At 38.5% G+C, this 15,207-nt stretch overlaps 1 protein-coding gene across 1 annotated transcript in view; it reads left to right on the forward strand.

The window, feature by feature from the left end:
• Window positions 1–15,207, forward strand: part of LOC149610424 (uncharacterized) — a 110,720-nt gene that overhangs the window by 91,773 nt on the left and 3,740 nt on the right. The window contains exons 12-14 of the mRNA XM_089858946.1: window positions 1,246–1,454; window positions 5,408–5,682; window positions 12,001–12,300. Of these exons, the coding sequence (XP_089715072.1) occupies window positions 1,246–1,454; window positions 5,408–5,682; window positions 12,001–12,300 (784 nt within the window). The remainder of the gene's footprint in view (window positions 1–1,245; window positions 1,455–5,407; window positions 5,683–12,000; window positions 12,301–15,207) is intronic.

Here is a 15,207-nt window from a genome sequence, read left to right on the forward strand (position 1 = left end):
CGGCAAAATGGAGATAGAAATTACATTTTCGACTCAAAATCGTGCACTCAAAGGACATCCCCCTTAATTTATGGCAGACTTATCAGAAACACCCTGTATGTTCTAGAGAGTCAAATTCTTCACTTCAAACAATGAACCTCTTGTAGGCCTACTGGTTTTAAAAAGTAAAACCCATTTTTAAAGTCGAAAAACTACAAGTATATCTTTCTTTACCTAAAATGAGGTTTTAAATTTTTACCATGGAATACCTTTTAGTAAACGCCATCATCGAATATGGAGAGCATTATCATTCAACCTAGTACCCACTTTATAGCCTTTTAAGGACTAGATTAGCGCCCGTAACATTTTTTCCCATGAGAAAATGCATGATACTTGTATAGCACCAAGAAGGAATATACTATAAGAAGGCCTAAGCCGCTCTCCAACTCTTACGCCCGTATCAGCGGACATGTAAGCCCCACCCCTTTCATCTCCGTCATTGCTCTGCGCTTTTCCATTGGATCCCGTGGGGATAGGTCATACAGACGCGAATGACGTATTCCGATTAGAGAAATAAAACCTCGAGCGAATTAGTAAACAGAAAATGGAGGCTGCCCGCGGTGCGGAAACGGTACGACGGTTGTTTTCAGTTCCCATTAACAAGTTAGTTAAAGGTTTTCAACCTAACGTGATGGATTTCCAAATATGTTTCTCTACGTGAAAATCGTTTTATAATTATTTCTAAATGGAATTAAGTGTAATAATGATTTCGTGAGTTCTAATAACTAAACCAAGGCTTAACGAAAAGGAAAAAGAGATAGATCGTGGAAAACATAGAGTAAGATAAAATATTAAGTCCCGCCTCCGTTTCCAATGATGAAGGGGGAATTGTCGACTAGCACGCGAGCACCGGACGCAAATTTATGCCTTATAGTATATTTCTTCTTGATAGCAATCTGTAGGAGGTTTCATAATCGAATGCCTAAGAGGTTCTTGTCACTTTTCGTGGATGTCAGATAACTGGAGCGAAAACCTGGTTAACTGTCACTTTTAGAAATTTCGTGGATTATAAAACTTACCCCTGAGTTTGCATCGACTACTTTTACTTCTTTTAAAGTTTAACGTTTTATATTAATCCGCCTAGCGTTCACTCTAGTTTGCAAACTATGGTTGAACGAAGCTACTTAGTGATTGATGTCGTTACTCTTTGCGGTATGGCAGTTTTTGCTTAAAATCTTTTCTTTTTTCTATTTCTTTTGTTTGAAGGTTTGACGTTGCAAAGTGACCCTCATATCAGCTCCTCCTTCCCTGATTTGGACATGACCTCTTGCGTGGACACCGAGAGCGTCTTGGACGATGATGACGATGATGATTGCGAAAGTAGCGTCATGACGGAGGACGTCTCAACTAAAGGGACACTCGAAGTCCAAACCATTCGACGTCAACTAGAAGGACTCGAGACTATGTACTCTGAGGTATGATTTGTTTTGATAACTCTCTTTTTATTTTTTTCGCGTCAAAATTTAAGAAAATGGTGCCAAATCTTCTTCTGGCGTTTTTGAGATATATTGAGTTCATGACCGTGGAGTTCATAAAAAAATCTTAACAAACTTTCATATTTTGATTCCACTCTGAGATTCCAACACTGTAACCCAAACACTAGGGTTCATCTCTTAGCTTTGCTTATCGAAAATAGTCATGAACGATATCGTAGAACGGTTTTGCTATAGAACTGATACACATTTTAAAGGGAGGGTGAAGTAGAAAATCAAGTGATTTTTTATCGATTCTTTTACCAATTTTAAGACCAGTCTGCATAGTGAAACATTCAGGAAATACTTCCGAATGATTTTAAAATTCAAATTAAGTTCAGATTTAAAGGATAATTTTAAACAAGGACTTCCGACCAATCGCGTAACGCCCTGCCTTTATGTTAACAAAATTCTCGTGGCACGCTCCGTGTCTCGCGCCACGATTGTCACGTCGCGCGCCTAATTTTATCAAATCTCGTGATAAATTTCATTCAACGCGGAACGTGCCACGAGAATTTTGTTAACAAAATGGCAGGGCGTTACGCGATTGGTCGGCAGTCCTTATTTAAAATTATACTTAAAATCTGAACCTAATTTGAATTTTAAAATCATTCGGAAGTATTTCCTGAATGTTTCACTATGCAGGCTGGTCTTATAATTAGTAGAAGAATCGATAAAAAATCACTTGATTTTCTACTTCAGCCTCCCTTTAACCGATTATTTAAACTCGGCGAGAAAACCGATTGTTTATCCCAAAGAAACCGATATCGACCTATTTTTACCAATCATCGACCGATTAATATCGATCAACGACCGATATTTATCGATTACCACCCGATATTTATCGAATATCACCCGATATTTATCGATTACCACCCGATATTTATCGAATATTACCCGATATTTATCGAATATTATCCAATATTTATCGAATATCACCCGATATTTATCGAATATCACCCGATATTTATCGAATATCACCCGATATTTACCGTTTAGCTACCGATATTTATCGATTATAACCCGATATTTATCGAGTATCACCCTTATCAACGAATTTTTATCGATCATCAACCGATTTTAACCGATTTTTAACCAATACATTGGTTTAAGCACCATATTAGTCACCGATATCGTATCGGTTTGTGCACATCACTAGTTAAAAGCCTAACTCAAACAAGAAAGTATATTTGCCTCTGGTTATGGATGCCCTATCATAACAACGTTGTAGACTCTCTGTCAGAGAAACTGTAGGGCCTAAAACTCTCGTTATATTTTATATATCCAATCTCTTTTTATCGTTTCATTTAACGTCCGCTGGCGGGCTTCGTCGTAAAACTTATCTTTTGCCCGTTTAATCCTCTTTCCGAGGATAACCCTCTCTCTCTCTCCATTCCAACCACTCTCGTGATTCTCTCTCTTGACCCAAAACTTCATCGCCAAGCAAAATAAAACGCCTTTTACGTCGCGGACTCGCCTATAGCTTTGCCTCGCGCGCGCGTGGTGTAATGAGCCTCGAAATTGAAGTAACTCGCTTGGACCTTCAAAAGTTATTCTCTCTTTTACTCTACAGCACTCCTTTTCCAAAACATTTTCGAGAGTTTCTATTCGTGGAGGAATTAAATGAGGAAATTTCCCGTTTTCTCGATTAGTTAAAATTTACCAAGGAAATAATTTATCAAGTTTATTTACCTCTTTATTTGAAATTTTGATTAAACACGCCAGTTAAGTAAGACTTTAGTACTTACGAAGAGTCAGCAAGTCTGGGCTGTAGTTTAGTTTAAACAAATGCCGCTAGATGCTCCCATAATCGAGGGGTGGAGTTATCTGGCCTTCTAAACTTAACAAAGGCTAATTTTAGCTCCGCCCTTATAGACGAGTTCTGATTGGCTCCTGCCTTTGGCAAGGTAAAAATTATGTGCAGGAAAATATGCCAAGATGTTACGGGTACGACAGGAGCTGACATTTGCTTTATTAATAAGGAGAAATATACCGAAATCTACAAAAGTTGAGGACTATTTTCGTGCAAAATTGGTTCTTATTGGCAATTCTAGGCTGTTGTGTATTAGATCATGGAGGAAGTAGAGAAAGGAAAGTCAAAGAGGGAAGGTAACTTGAACGGCACAGTTGTTTCTGTATCTCACGCGCACCTACCTCGGCGCAAGGCGAAGGAGCCAGACGTCACGTGATCTGTTAAGAAGGAAATTCAAAATGATAAACAGGGAAAGACGGTTAGAACAGTGTGGTTGTAAACGAATTTTCTCTCTGACTTTCTTTTTCTCTGTTGCGCTGATTGTGCATGTGCAGAAATGTACCGTCTCTTGGAGCCTCCTTCTATATGTCCTTACTGATTAAACTGATTAGAGCAATTGCTACCAATGAACTCGATTCTGTTCGTCATATGAATACCTGTGGGTGTCATGTAATGAATAGTCCTAATTTATTTTCATCAAGGTCTAGCCTAGTAGATTCACATCCCACTTTTGTTTTAAAACTTTCCTCTGTTTGGTTTTTGGTGGTCTACCTGTTTTTGACACGTATACCTTTAGGAAATTCTCAACACGCGCGCCGGATTGTATTGACACTCCAGACACCAACTTCAAGCAAACTTTGAACGAAACTTTATTTAATAATGGATAAAGCCCATAATTCTCAATTTCGAAGGTTGTGTTCTTTTAGGGATTTAGGCTTAGCGAATATACGTTTTTGAAATAATTGAAAATTCTCATTTGAATATAATATGTCGATACATTATAGATTTTGTTCAATATTAAACAGTTTTAGCGTAGAAACGTATAACAGACGTAGGTCTATAGGTTTTGGCCATATACAGAAGTATATAATGCTTCTCTTCGAGAGAAGTGTATCACAAAGCGGGGTAATTGTAACATGATTCTTCCCAACATCCCTTTAAATTTATTATAGCAAGGTTACTAAACCGAATCACATACGCGATAAATAGTTCCCTCATCATTTCTCTATTAGCGCTACTTAACTATTTGCCAAGGCGCGTGCGGTTGTGGATTTTTGTCCCACGTCAAGACAATCAAGGTTTGTGGGTTGATTACTGAGGATTTAGTACCAAACAGTTATTCACCCTTGTGAACTTAGTTTGATGAGCGGGAGAACAAACAAAAAGGTGCACGAGCCTGGGAAGAATCATGTTACATAACTAAAGCATTAAGAGGATACAGAGTGTCATCCTTCTTCTATTATCCCCTTCTGTTTTGACCAGAATTTTACCTCGCGAATAATCTATATCACTGAGCGTTGCACTTTGCGCGAGTACCCGAACAGGAGAACAAACAAAAAGGTGCATGAGCCTGAGAAGAATCATGTTACACAACTAAAGTATATTATCCCCTTCTGGTATAAGTCATTTGCATCTTTAAATAGCAATTGATTAAAATCAATACGGTTATCGTATTTTTTTTTTTGTGTGTGACATGTGTCAATCGGGACAATTCTTGGTGCAGTTATGTGTCAATTCCATTTCGAAAAAAGCAAAACAAAAGGAGTAGTTTAATGAAATGAATAACGGGATTCGAAAGGGAAAATGTTATATTGACTTAAAGGCTAGAATTTAATTAAAAGTGTAATGCAATTTAGAAGGAAGAACTTTCTGTTGACTCTAAGGCAATTCCCACTACTTGGTTTTCATGGCAACGTTCCAAATTATCAGATCCCAGTTGAACTGACCATGCACGTCAATTGGTCAATGAACGAAAAATACTATCCAATATTGACCTACTTTATTGGCAACAGTGTTTCTTTCTTATGATAAGGCATAATCCTTGAAGGAAAAACAAACCAAAAAAAAAAAAATGTTCCAATATTTTGACGTCATCTATATATTTTTCTCCGTCCCTTGACGTTCCGCTTTTCTTTTTAATCAGATCTTGAAGATGTTGGGCGTTCGCTCGCAACGGCCACGTCGACGCAACATGTCAGTTTCATCGGCGGATGATTACGGCCAGAGGTCGTCGCGAGGTCAACGGGGAAATCAGGGATCCTTTTCGCCGTTGAATCTCGCCGCTGCTGCTGCTAAAGGACGTCCGCCTCGATTCAGGGACCCTCGAGGTCCCAAAGGGGGTGGAACCCCTCACCATCATCATCACGGAGATAAAAGAAGGTCCGCTACCAGCGCCGCCAACAGGGAATCCAAGTCCAAGTAAGTAAAAACATCTTTATACTCTCATAGATATAGATATAGTTATTTGACGCTGGATATATACGAAACTGTCAAGGGATAGTTCAAGTAGCTCTGAAAGAAAATTAGCCATGAAGTTAAGAGAAATGGTCTTCAACTTTGCTAAAGAAAACATGGCCCTCTTTCACAGAGTTAGTTCGGAAAGCTATACTTGCAGGGAGCCCAGCGGTCCTATAAAATCCTATATTTTTGAACCTGTCCTATATTATGCTTTAATTTAATGAAAGGTCCTATAATATCCTAAATTTAAGTTTTCGTGCAGTTTAGCATCAAATTTGTCAAAATTTAGCTCTTTTATCGAGATCAAGTAGCTCAGGATTTTTTATATATTATATTTCAATTAAGTTCATCTTTTCAAACTAAAATCCAATTTTTTATTTATTTTTTATATTTTTGAGATTTTTCTACATAGTTTATGCCAAAATAATATTATATATGAGCATTTTTATACCTATATTTTCCTATAAAAACACATTTTTTCTTCCATAAAATCCTATAATTACGGGAAAAAATCCTATTTTTCCTATCAGAAATTTAAATTTTTGGCTGGGCTATCTGTACTTGAGGAAATGATGTTTACCCGCTAGAACATATTTGTAGGTACCAATGTGTACGTTTCAAAGCTGCGGACTATGGGCAGAATTGGGGGTTCTAGAAGGTATTTTCCCGCTTGCTTACGCTTAAATGTACAGGTATGACCTCGTGGAAGCGCAAGATATGGCTGCTTATCTTAGGTCTTATATGGAACGTTTGGGCTCCTAGATATTGTATACAGTATTAATATGCATATTTAATGCATCCATATCGGCGTTTTCCATCCCTCCGAAAGGGCTCTTGACAGCCTTTGGAATATTCATTTTCCCTTTGAATTTCGTGGTGAAGTTTGATGATTTTGAACGAGCGCTTTGTAAAAATAGAATTTGAAATTAATTTTGAAGCCTTAGCTTGTGTTTAAAATCAGTGTCTGTGGATAAAGTATGTGCTTGAAAAACATTCGACGCTCTATAGGGTGTGCAATTCCCTATACTAAAATGTAGACTAGTCAATACTAGCGCCGCCTGGCTACCAGTGCTGGAAAAACAGCACTTTATGGGTATTTGCATAAGTTTATAAGATATGTTCCATAAGTAATGCTAGAGACTTACAGCTCGAGCTAGTTCGAGAACGTCAAGCAAGAATTGACTACACTCGGTTAGTTTTGCAGTCCATCTTCCTATTTAGTCTGTATTAAGCCTTTGACAGCGATTCACCAGGCGTCCCTTTTCCTCGAATCTATGACCTGCGTCACTTCATGACAAGCTCCAGTTTGTAATCAGTGACAAACTTATGGAACACATCTTATGAACTTATGTGTAAACCTATTAGTTTCGGGTTTCCCTTATCTTTTAGAAATGATAAGAGAAGAAAATTGACATCAATAGGATAATATAACAATCTATTAGGTAGGACATAGATACACTCCTTTATGTCCTAAACGGCACTCACTGGCTCCCTCTCTCTCTCTTCTTAAGCTTCTAAAAGCTTTCCTTTAGTGGAATTTCCGCTATCTTTTTTCCTGATCCGGTAACGAGGTCCGTTCGAGTTCCCTTCTCTTCTTACCATTACCAACGAATTATAAGAAAAAGATTAGAACTGCTTGATAGTTCTGGGCCCCCGCAAAAATTGGCGCAAAAAGATCTGGATTCCCGATACCAGCAGCAGAGATTGCCAATCGTAATTAGTTTCGGTGTATACGTAACCTTATTCTTTCCGCTATGGTCTATCGTTTTATTTTTGGGTTGTACAGTACAGATGTGGTTGGTTTTTCCTACGCTGTTCTTCTTCAAGATAAGATTGGTTGGTAGATAGGAAAACTTGTAGAGGCTCTTGAAAAAGCTCGCTCTGAAACTGCTAACTAGTGTTGCAGTGATTTTGTTTTCCGATATACCTATGGGTTGTGGAAAAATTACCTTTGGGGTTTTTAGAGAAATACAAATTTTAGTATATTATAGATGGAGTTTAACTGTTGTTTATTATTAAGTTATATCGTGTTTATTTTGGCTTGATTATAGTAAAAGTTCATATTTTAAAACCAAAAGTGTACTTCATTGAACCTTGCTCGTGCCGTGTAATAAGAAAAGCTCCCCCTTTACTTCTCAGAATAGTGTCGATCCCTCTGCCCATGATTACCTTCACGACTGTAGCGTAGAGAAAACGTGAATAGGCTCCCGAAGTGGCAGATGGTAGCTCTAGTACGAAGAATTAACCTTTGGATCGCCACCATAGAGTATTATTTTCTATAAACCTTTGACCTCCCCTGATTGGTTGGCTCGTGTAGGGCTTGAGAGTTGGGTCGTTTCCTTCTCATTTAATATGACTGGGAACTGTGAACAAAGGATACTTTTATTTTAATCTATGAACTTTTGTGTAAAGTAAATGGGGAGAAAAATTCCAAATCGTCCCCATTTACTTCTCAAAGTACAGATTTTGTCAATGTATTAAATTATTTCAAATTTGAAGTATCCGGCTAGAAAGTATGACAAAATCTAAAGCCTAAATGACACTTGGTACCATTTGCCATGATAATTTTGATGGGACCCTTCGCTACCATAATCCAACTGGTTATGATCAGTTGTCAACCACCGTTGTCTTCAACTTCCAGCTAAAAGATGTATTAATAGTTCAGTTTATCCGACTTTTCCCAACACTTGTGTTTTAAGAGAAGCAAGTAAATAAGGTGAAACCCATGAGATTATTTTGGTTTACAACACATGTTAGGCCTAGTTTATATGAATTTTAAAATAAACCTCCAGTTAATTTTCAACTTGAGGCTTTCCTAAAACCGCTATACAACAACAAAGCGTAAGTTAATCCGATTTTAATTTATTCACCCGCTTTCTTGGAACGTTTTCGGCTAAATAAAGGGTTGTAACAGGTCAGGGAAAATACCTGAAAGTGCAGGGACTCTAAAATGGGTGAAATGTTGTTAGGGGCAAGTCCTGGAATTTAATTGTTGTGGATAATAATTTGCTGCAGTTTACGAAAATTCCAACTTAGAACAATACAATTAACGTTTTGAAACATGTACTAGAACTGATGATTGACAAATTTGGCCTAAAAATGTCTTAGAGAGAAAGAATCTGAAAATTCTATGCCAACCCTCAAAATTGTTTTCTGTTTGCGTTGGGAGCCAAGGTTTGAATTAAAATTCGTTTTATTCTTCACTTCTGCGCTAGCTACTGCACGAAGAAAGTTAAATATGTAAATATTCTTAATAACGGAATATAATTAATTCCTAAAACTTATCCCCCCACCATCTAAATTTGGTTAGAAACTAAGAAACGTGATGCTGAAGCACGTTTCAACCAAAATTCTAATATTTTATTCTTTTAAATTTGGGAAACCAATTAAGACTAAGGTGGGAACGAAAGACTTACGGTATAAATGGAGCTTTTAGTTATTTTAAGGCAAGCAAGAAGCCTAGCCTAGTCTTATTATCAGTAAGAGAAGCTTGCTTTTCTCCCTCGGTTTTCTCATTAAAATCTGAAACTCTATATGACTTTGTCCATTAAAACTTAATATCTTTAGCGAGGTATAGATTTTGGAGTTTGAATTCCCAGTCAAAATTGAACACTTCAAAACTCTCGAGTGCAGTTAGATATTTGAGTGTATTTTCTCCTCTTGAGTCTTGACCGAAGGAAGCTTGCACGCACCAGAGGTCTTGCATTTATTATCGACCTTGCGTTTCGTTTGCATCAGATGTTTCTTTCTTGAAGTAAAATATTTCAAATCAATAGTAATAGATAAGTTACACACATGAAGGATTCATACCATTTACACCAGTCTGAGGAGTTCGGGATACCTGGGGAAGAAAAACCCGTCTACTTTTGACCTCCAGGTAGCCTGGGCTTCTGTTTTAAATGGTGTGAATCCTCCATGTTTGTGAACTATCTATATCCTTAGCAAAAGCCGACGTCTTATTGGTTAAGTTTCCGCATGAATTAATGCATATATACTCATGAATATTGAAGGGAGTAACTTTAAATCTCGCCACCAGACTCTACTTATCCAACTGCGCCTTACCAAGAAGCGATATCTAGTTTACTAGGGAGAAGGTATAAGATGACTAAGTATTCGCGCGCCATAGTCCCAGTCCCCCTTTCAAAATACAAGGGGGGACGTAAAAGGAGGCCGGGGCTATTTTGCCTTTCCTCAGTCGGAAAATATGTAATTTTCGTCATTCGCGTCGCGCTGACGTGAGTTTTCAAGAACCAATGAGATGCTGGTTGAAATGTAGAGGCGGGGAATAACTCCGGACCTACGTTTGGACTGGAGATAATGCTAGAAATGTGGCGAATTTATACCTTCTCCCTAGTAAACTAGATATCGCTTCTTGGCCTTGCCAACTGGCTTTAGGACAACATCTTACAGTGAGGTTAAGTTGCATCATGTATTACACGTATATACTCATGAATATTGAAGGGTCTAACTTTAAATGTTAAATGCCCAGATTCTAGAACAGTCTTCCAAATAACTCGTCATACATGTCTGACGTCTATACTATCTTACATTCTGATTGGAGTGTCTTGATTAAATTCATGGTTTAAGCCAAATTAAATTATGTCTATAGGGTAATTTTAAATGTTAAAATTACAGCTATCAAGTTTTGTGGCGAAGCGGACTTTCGTCTACAGAGGCTAGATATTTCCTTAAACTAATATATCTTTCAAATTGTCAGTTCATCCGCACCATATCCGTTCTCGTGACCGTATGACGCATTGAGAAGTAGCTTCCTTTAAGTCTTTGGTCCTTTTTCCTCAGTCCCCAGTGATTTTTGCATATGCAGAGTTTTATGCAAAGCCGGTTTTAAAATGAAGAAGAAAGAGATAGGAGAGCAAGGGTTAAGAATATTGGAATAGACAGCTTCGTTGGACAGCGGCGCGCTTTCCAAGATCATGGATCAAATAAACGAATTATACGGGATTGGAAAACTTAAACAGCATCGCGAGCGAGGAGAACGAAAGATCTCTAGTATATCAAGGACACTCGATTTCGAGGAACTGTTTAAAACAGGGAGAAATGAGTTGAGATGGAGTAAATGATACATTCGTTTATACGCTCTCTCTCTGTTTTTCTGGTCCTCTTGATAAATATAATGTCCCTGCCCGAATTCTCAAGACACTTCGAAAGGATTTTAAAATTCTCATGGCAACGTCTCTTATGGAAAATTAGCTTTCCCTTTCTTTGGGGGAAGTACGATACCATTGCTTGTCCACTGGATTAAAAGCAACAGCGTTTAATAGCGGATAGAATGAGGTAAGCAGGCTTACGTAAGAGCGGCATCGCCCTCTATTTCCTTCTCGACCAGTTCAATATCTATTACCTCAAAGATAGTGAACGAATAGTTCACTTTATTAGATCATAGTTGGTTTGGGTAGGAAAGTCTAAATTGGAAAATGCTTTGAAAGAAAAATTGCGTTATAGATGGCTTCTTTCTTGAAAGAGATCCACCATGGTAAAAGACCCCGTTCTTCTAAAACTTAAGCTCTCTCCTGCTAAAATTACTTTTGAAGTAAAAATCGAATTTCATAATTTAAAAAATGGAAGAAGAGAGTTAGAGAGAGGAGAAAAAGAAGAGTTTAAAGTGAAGAAGATGGAGAAATAAACCTTTTTTTCCTTTTTTTGTGAAATGGTTTGGACAAAAATGTCAAAGAACGTATTTACATAATTTATAAGTATTAAAGGGATGGTGGAATGGAACGTTTTATAATTTACACGATACTGTATCCTTTCTTCATTAATTAAAGTATGGCGTGAATGGGGTTTTTGAAATAGACCATTTCGATGTAGCTAAGAGGGAAAGACACGGAGGTAAAACTTTGCCTTCCATCTCGCTTTTTGGCGCCTGCGCTGTTGTCTTTTTGTATCATGAGAGTGCGCAGAAACGGCAATGTATCAACGCCCTTGTATGTCCCGATACTGAGGGTTGCCTACCACCTTTTTTACATCGAAAAGGTCTATAGCCACTAAAAGGGTTCACTCTAAAATATTAAGTTAACCCATTCAAGTACACAAAACAGCTTGATTGCAAATGCGAAGGTTTCAAAACCGCGCACTCTCTCTTTATCCGATAAAACTTTGAACGGGAAATATGTCAAGAACTTCCGAACATCCTTACCAAATTAAACTTTCCGAAAAGACGCTAGAACTCGATGTCATTTTGAAGGGGTTGAAAGCCCATGCAAGCCTACAAAATGCTAAAATCTTGTTAACTTATCGGTCAATTTTAAATTTTGACAGTTCGGTCTCGAAACGGCTTCAGCGACTGGAATCTCACGTTGTCACTTTGGCACGCTCCGTAGCTCATGTCTCGTCCGAAATGAGGACGCAACACGTCCTCTTCCAGGAGTTGGAGACCATTCGACGAGACGTCAACTGGACCCAAGAAGCCTTGAAACAGATGGGTCACCGACCGGGTAGCCGAGTGGGCGGAGGAGGAGCCGCTTCACGTTCTGGACGAAGGAGATCCAAAGATTGGGACGTTTTCCGAGGCGACATGCTGGAACTGATCAACCCTAGTCGAGTCAGAAAATTAACCAAGTAAGTGTACGCGCTAGTTTACGCGCCGACTCTAGTTTACCGTCACGTTTTAAGCAAATTAAGGTGTCAGAAGTTTCCTCCCGTATCTTCTTGCTGGTTTCTATTATACACGCTGTAGAAAACTCAAGCCACATGACCACTCGCATTTTCAGCTTTTACACCATTCACTAGTAGGACCGGAAATAAGCATAGGGCACTTGACAAGTTGACATTGTCCAATGAAATTTTCCAAATGACATATAATTTTTTTTAAAACTAAGAGGGTCACTGGAAATTTTGACCAATAAACTTTTCCAAAGTTTAGATGGCTTGACTATGAAGATGCGACACTTTTTTCACACTCCAAAGGACAATGTCCTATAAATTTTCCAGTCAAAGGGGGAGTCACTGGACACATGAGTTTTGAAACTGTCATCTGCTTTAGTTTTCAAATACCTTCAGGTTTCGCTAACCTTTAGTTTTTGAATACTCTTCTCTTTACAAAAATGATGAACACCACGCTGATGAACTTGACTCTTTACACTCGGTGCACCTTAACCCTTAAAAAAATTTCCCAAAATTAACAAACTGTATCTAAAAATTGGCCCAGCGGGTAACAATGATTAATTTATAATATACTATCATGTATGTTTTTTTTAATGAATTTGTGGTTAGAGAGGGTAACGCTTCAGCACATTTCTCCTTAGTGCATCATGCCTTATACTAAATTGCACCCTAAGAAAGTGTGAACTTATCTACAGAAATACGCCTTTCTCCTATAGTATTTTCCATCCTTTCCAGGCTTGGAATTCCTCAAAAGTTTCTAAAGGACCTCCAGCTGACACTAACTTTTTCCGAAATGCTCCAGATATAATTTATAATGCACGTTAACGGGCCATCCTCAAATCTATAGATGAGAGCGGAAGTAGATAAATCCATAGTTATTGTCACGTGTAATAACTCTCACCCATAGCTAGGGAGATGGCACGACATCATGGGCGCCACCATAAGCTATTGGCAGGCCTTTGTTAGTGGCTGACATTACATATCGTTACAAGTTTACGAAAATGGGAGGTAACTTTCTAAATCTTAAACACACCTGAAGTGTTTCAAGTTCAACTAAAAGTATGAAATATAGAGCAATTTTTAAAATCCAAGACAGCCATCGCGAGGTCTTCAGTGCAAAATTAATAATCTTTCCTCAGTCGGTGACGTCAGTTGTTATTCAGGCTGAGACCATACTCGTAGCTTGTAGAAGGAAAGTTTGATACTGGATTAGAATAGTTGGGGCCATCCGTAGCTGTTTAAAAATCCCAGCATACTTTTCAAGGTTGGGTATCATTGAATGCAGCCACCTGTCGGAGGAAATATTTTACTAGCTTAGCCATGTATACGTGTAAATAGTAGTTCTTGTTGCTATAACCAGGTAGGACCTAAAGCTTACCCCTTACCTTAAACCGAGGTACTAAGGGTAAATGTTACGACCATGCATGGGAAGGGCCCTCTTGTGATAGCTCTATAGAGTATGATTGCTACTCCACTATGATAATTCTCCCTGCTAGTTGCAAGGTCTTTATTTTGTCTGTTCCTTTTATATCTTCGAGTTATTGCACTTCTAGTGAAGAGCTAAAAAATATAGTCGAAAAAAGCGTTAATTGGACCACGGAGAATAGGCGTCTGATAAATTCTTCAAACTTCCCAGCGGGATTCGATGCTCTAGACTTATTTCTTGAAAAGTACTTTATATCAACCCTAGAAAGAAAATAATTTTTGAAAAGAAATATATATATACTCGAGATATACTTTTAAAGAGCAAAAAAAAGTATATAGATATCGCTGATGGGAGAAGGGATAGGCAGGATTGCTCTAGCACGATCTTTCAAAAGGGATAGTAGCATATAAATCAATTATTCAATTGCATCCCGAAGCTATGATGTCGCCTTGTTGTTCAGCTCTCTATGGAGCCTCGGGACTATTAATAGCTTGGAGGAGAGTGGTGAGACGGAGTAGTAATCTCCAGGCCTATAAAATAGCCACTGTACTGCCATCTACGGAACGGCAACGAAGTTCTCCCAGCATCCTCAGTGGCGTATTGGTAGGGTCGTACGGTACAAGAACGTCGACAATGCCCCCTGTGTCTTATAAAATAGAAGCTAATTCGTCAGAACCATAGCTTTTATATTTCCTAATGGCGCTACGCGGCAGCACTTAGCAATTGCGTACCAAGGCAGGGGCATGCGCGAGGTACTCTGGGAGACTTGCATTGCCGCACACGGCCCACCAACATTACTACTCCATCACACTCCTCTCTAACCCCGAATTAATAGAACCTAATGCTTCTATAGTCCAAGATGAATCATCAAACGTTAGTCACGAGGTACAGATCTTTTCCTAAAGCGGGTGTGACCAGGGTGGGAAATAAGGATTTTTTTAAAATCTGGACCTTAGGCCAGCTACCCCTCTGTCCTGGAATGAAAAAACTGGTCCATCACCATTGACCAGGGCACGTCCTCTGCTAAACTAAAGAAGTGAATAATTAAAATATTTGAGTTCATGTCTGGACTCTGGTGACCCTTGAATTTTCTTAGTGGCCCCGTGGACCACTGCCCCCCCCCCTCCGTTTTAATTTTTAAACTGGACCAGGCGATTTTTAAACTGGTAATTTTCCCTGTGCCATCGCCTTATTTCTCACGCTGGGTGGGACACAGTTATGATGCCATCACAAAGTCAGATTTCCTATTTTATTTACTACTTTCGAAATAGTCAAATTAATAATTTATTGCAGGCTTAATTTTAGCGTGTTTTCAAGTATTTATAACTAGGAAAATAGTGTGGTAGTGCAAAATTAAACGCTATTATCCCTTTACGCGTCGTGACACTAATGGGAGTTTAGTCGTGGAGCTCAGATTTATGAAGATTGCCTCCGAT

The sequence above is a fragment of the Phalangium opilio genome, unplaced genomic scaffold, assembly GCF_054372755.1.
Source record: "Phalangium opilio isolate 3A_F unplaced genomic scaffold, DU_Popi_V2 ptg000329l_1, whole genome shotgun sequence".
NCBI lineage: Eukaryota > Metazoa > Arthropoda > Arachnida > Opiliones > Phalangiidae > Phalangium > Phalangium opilio.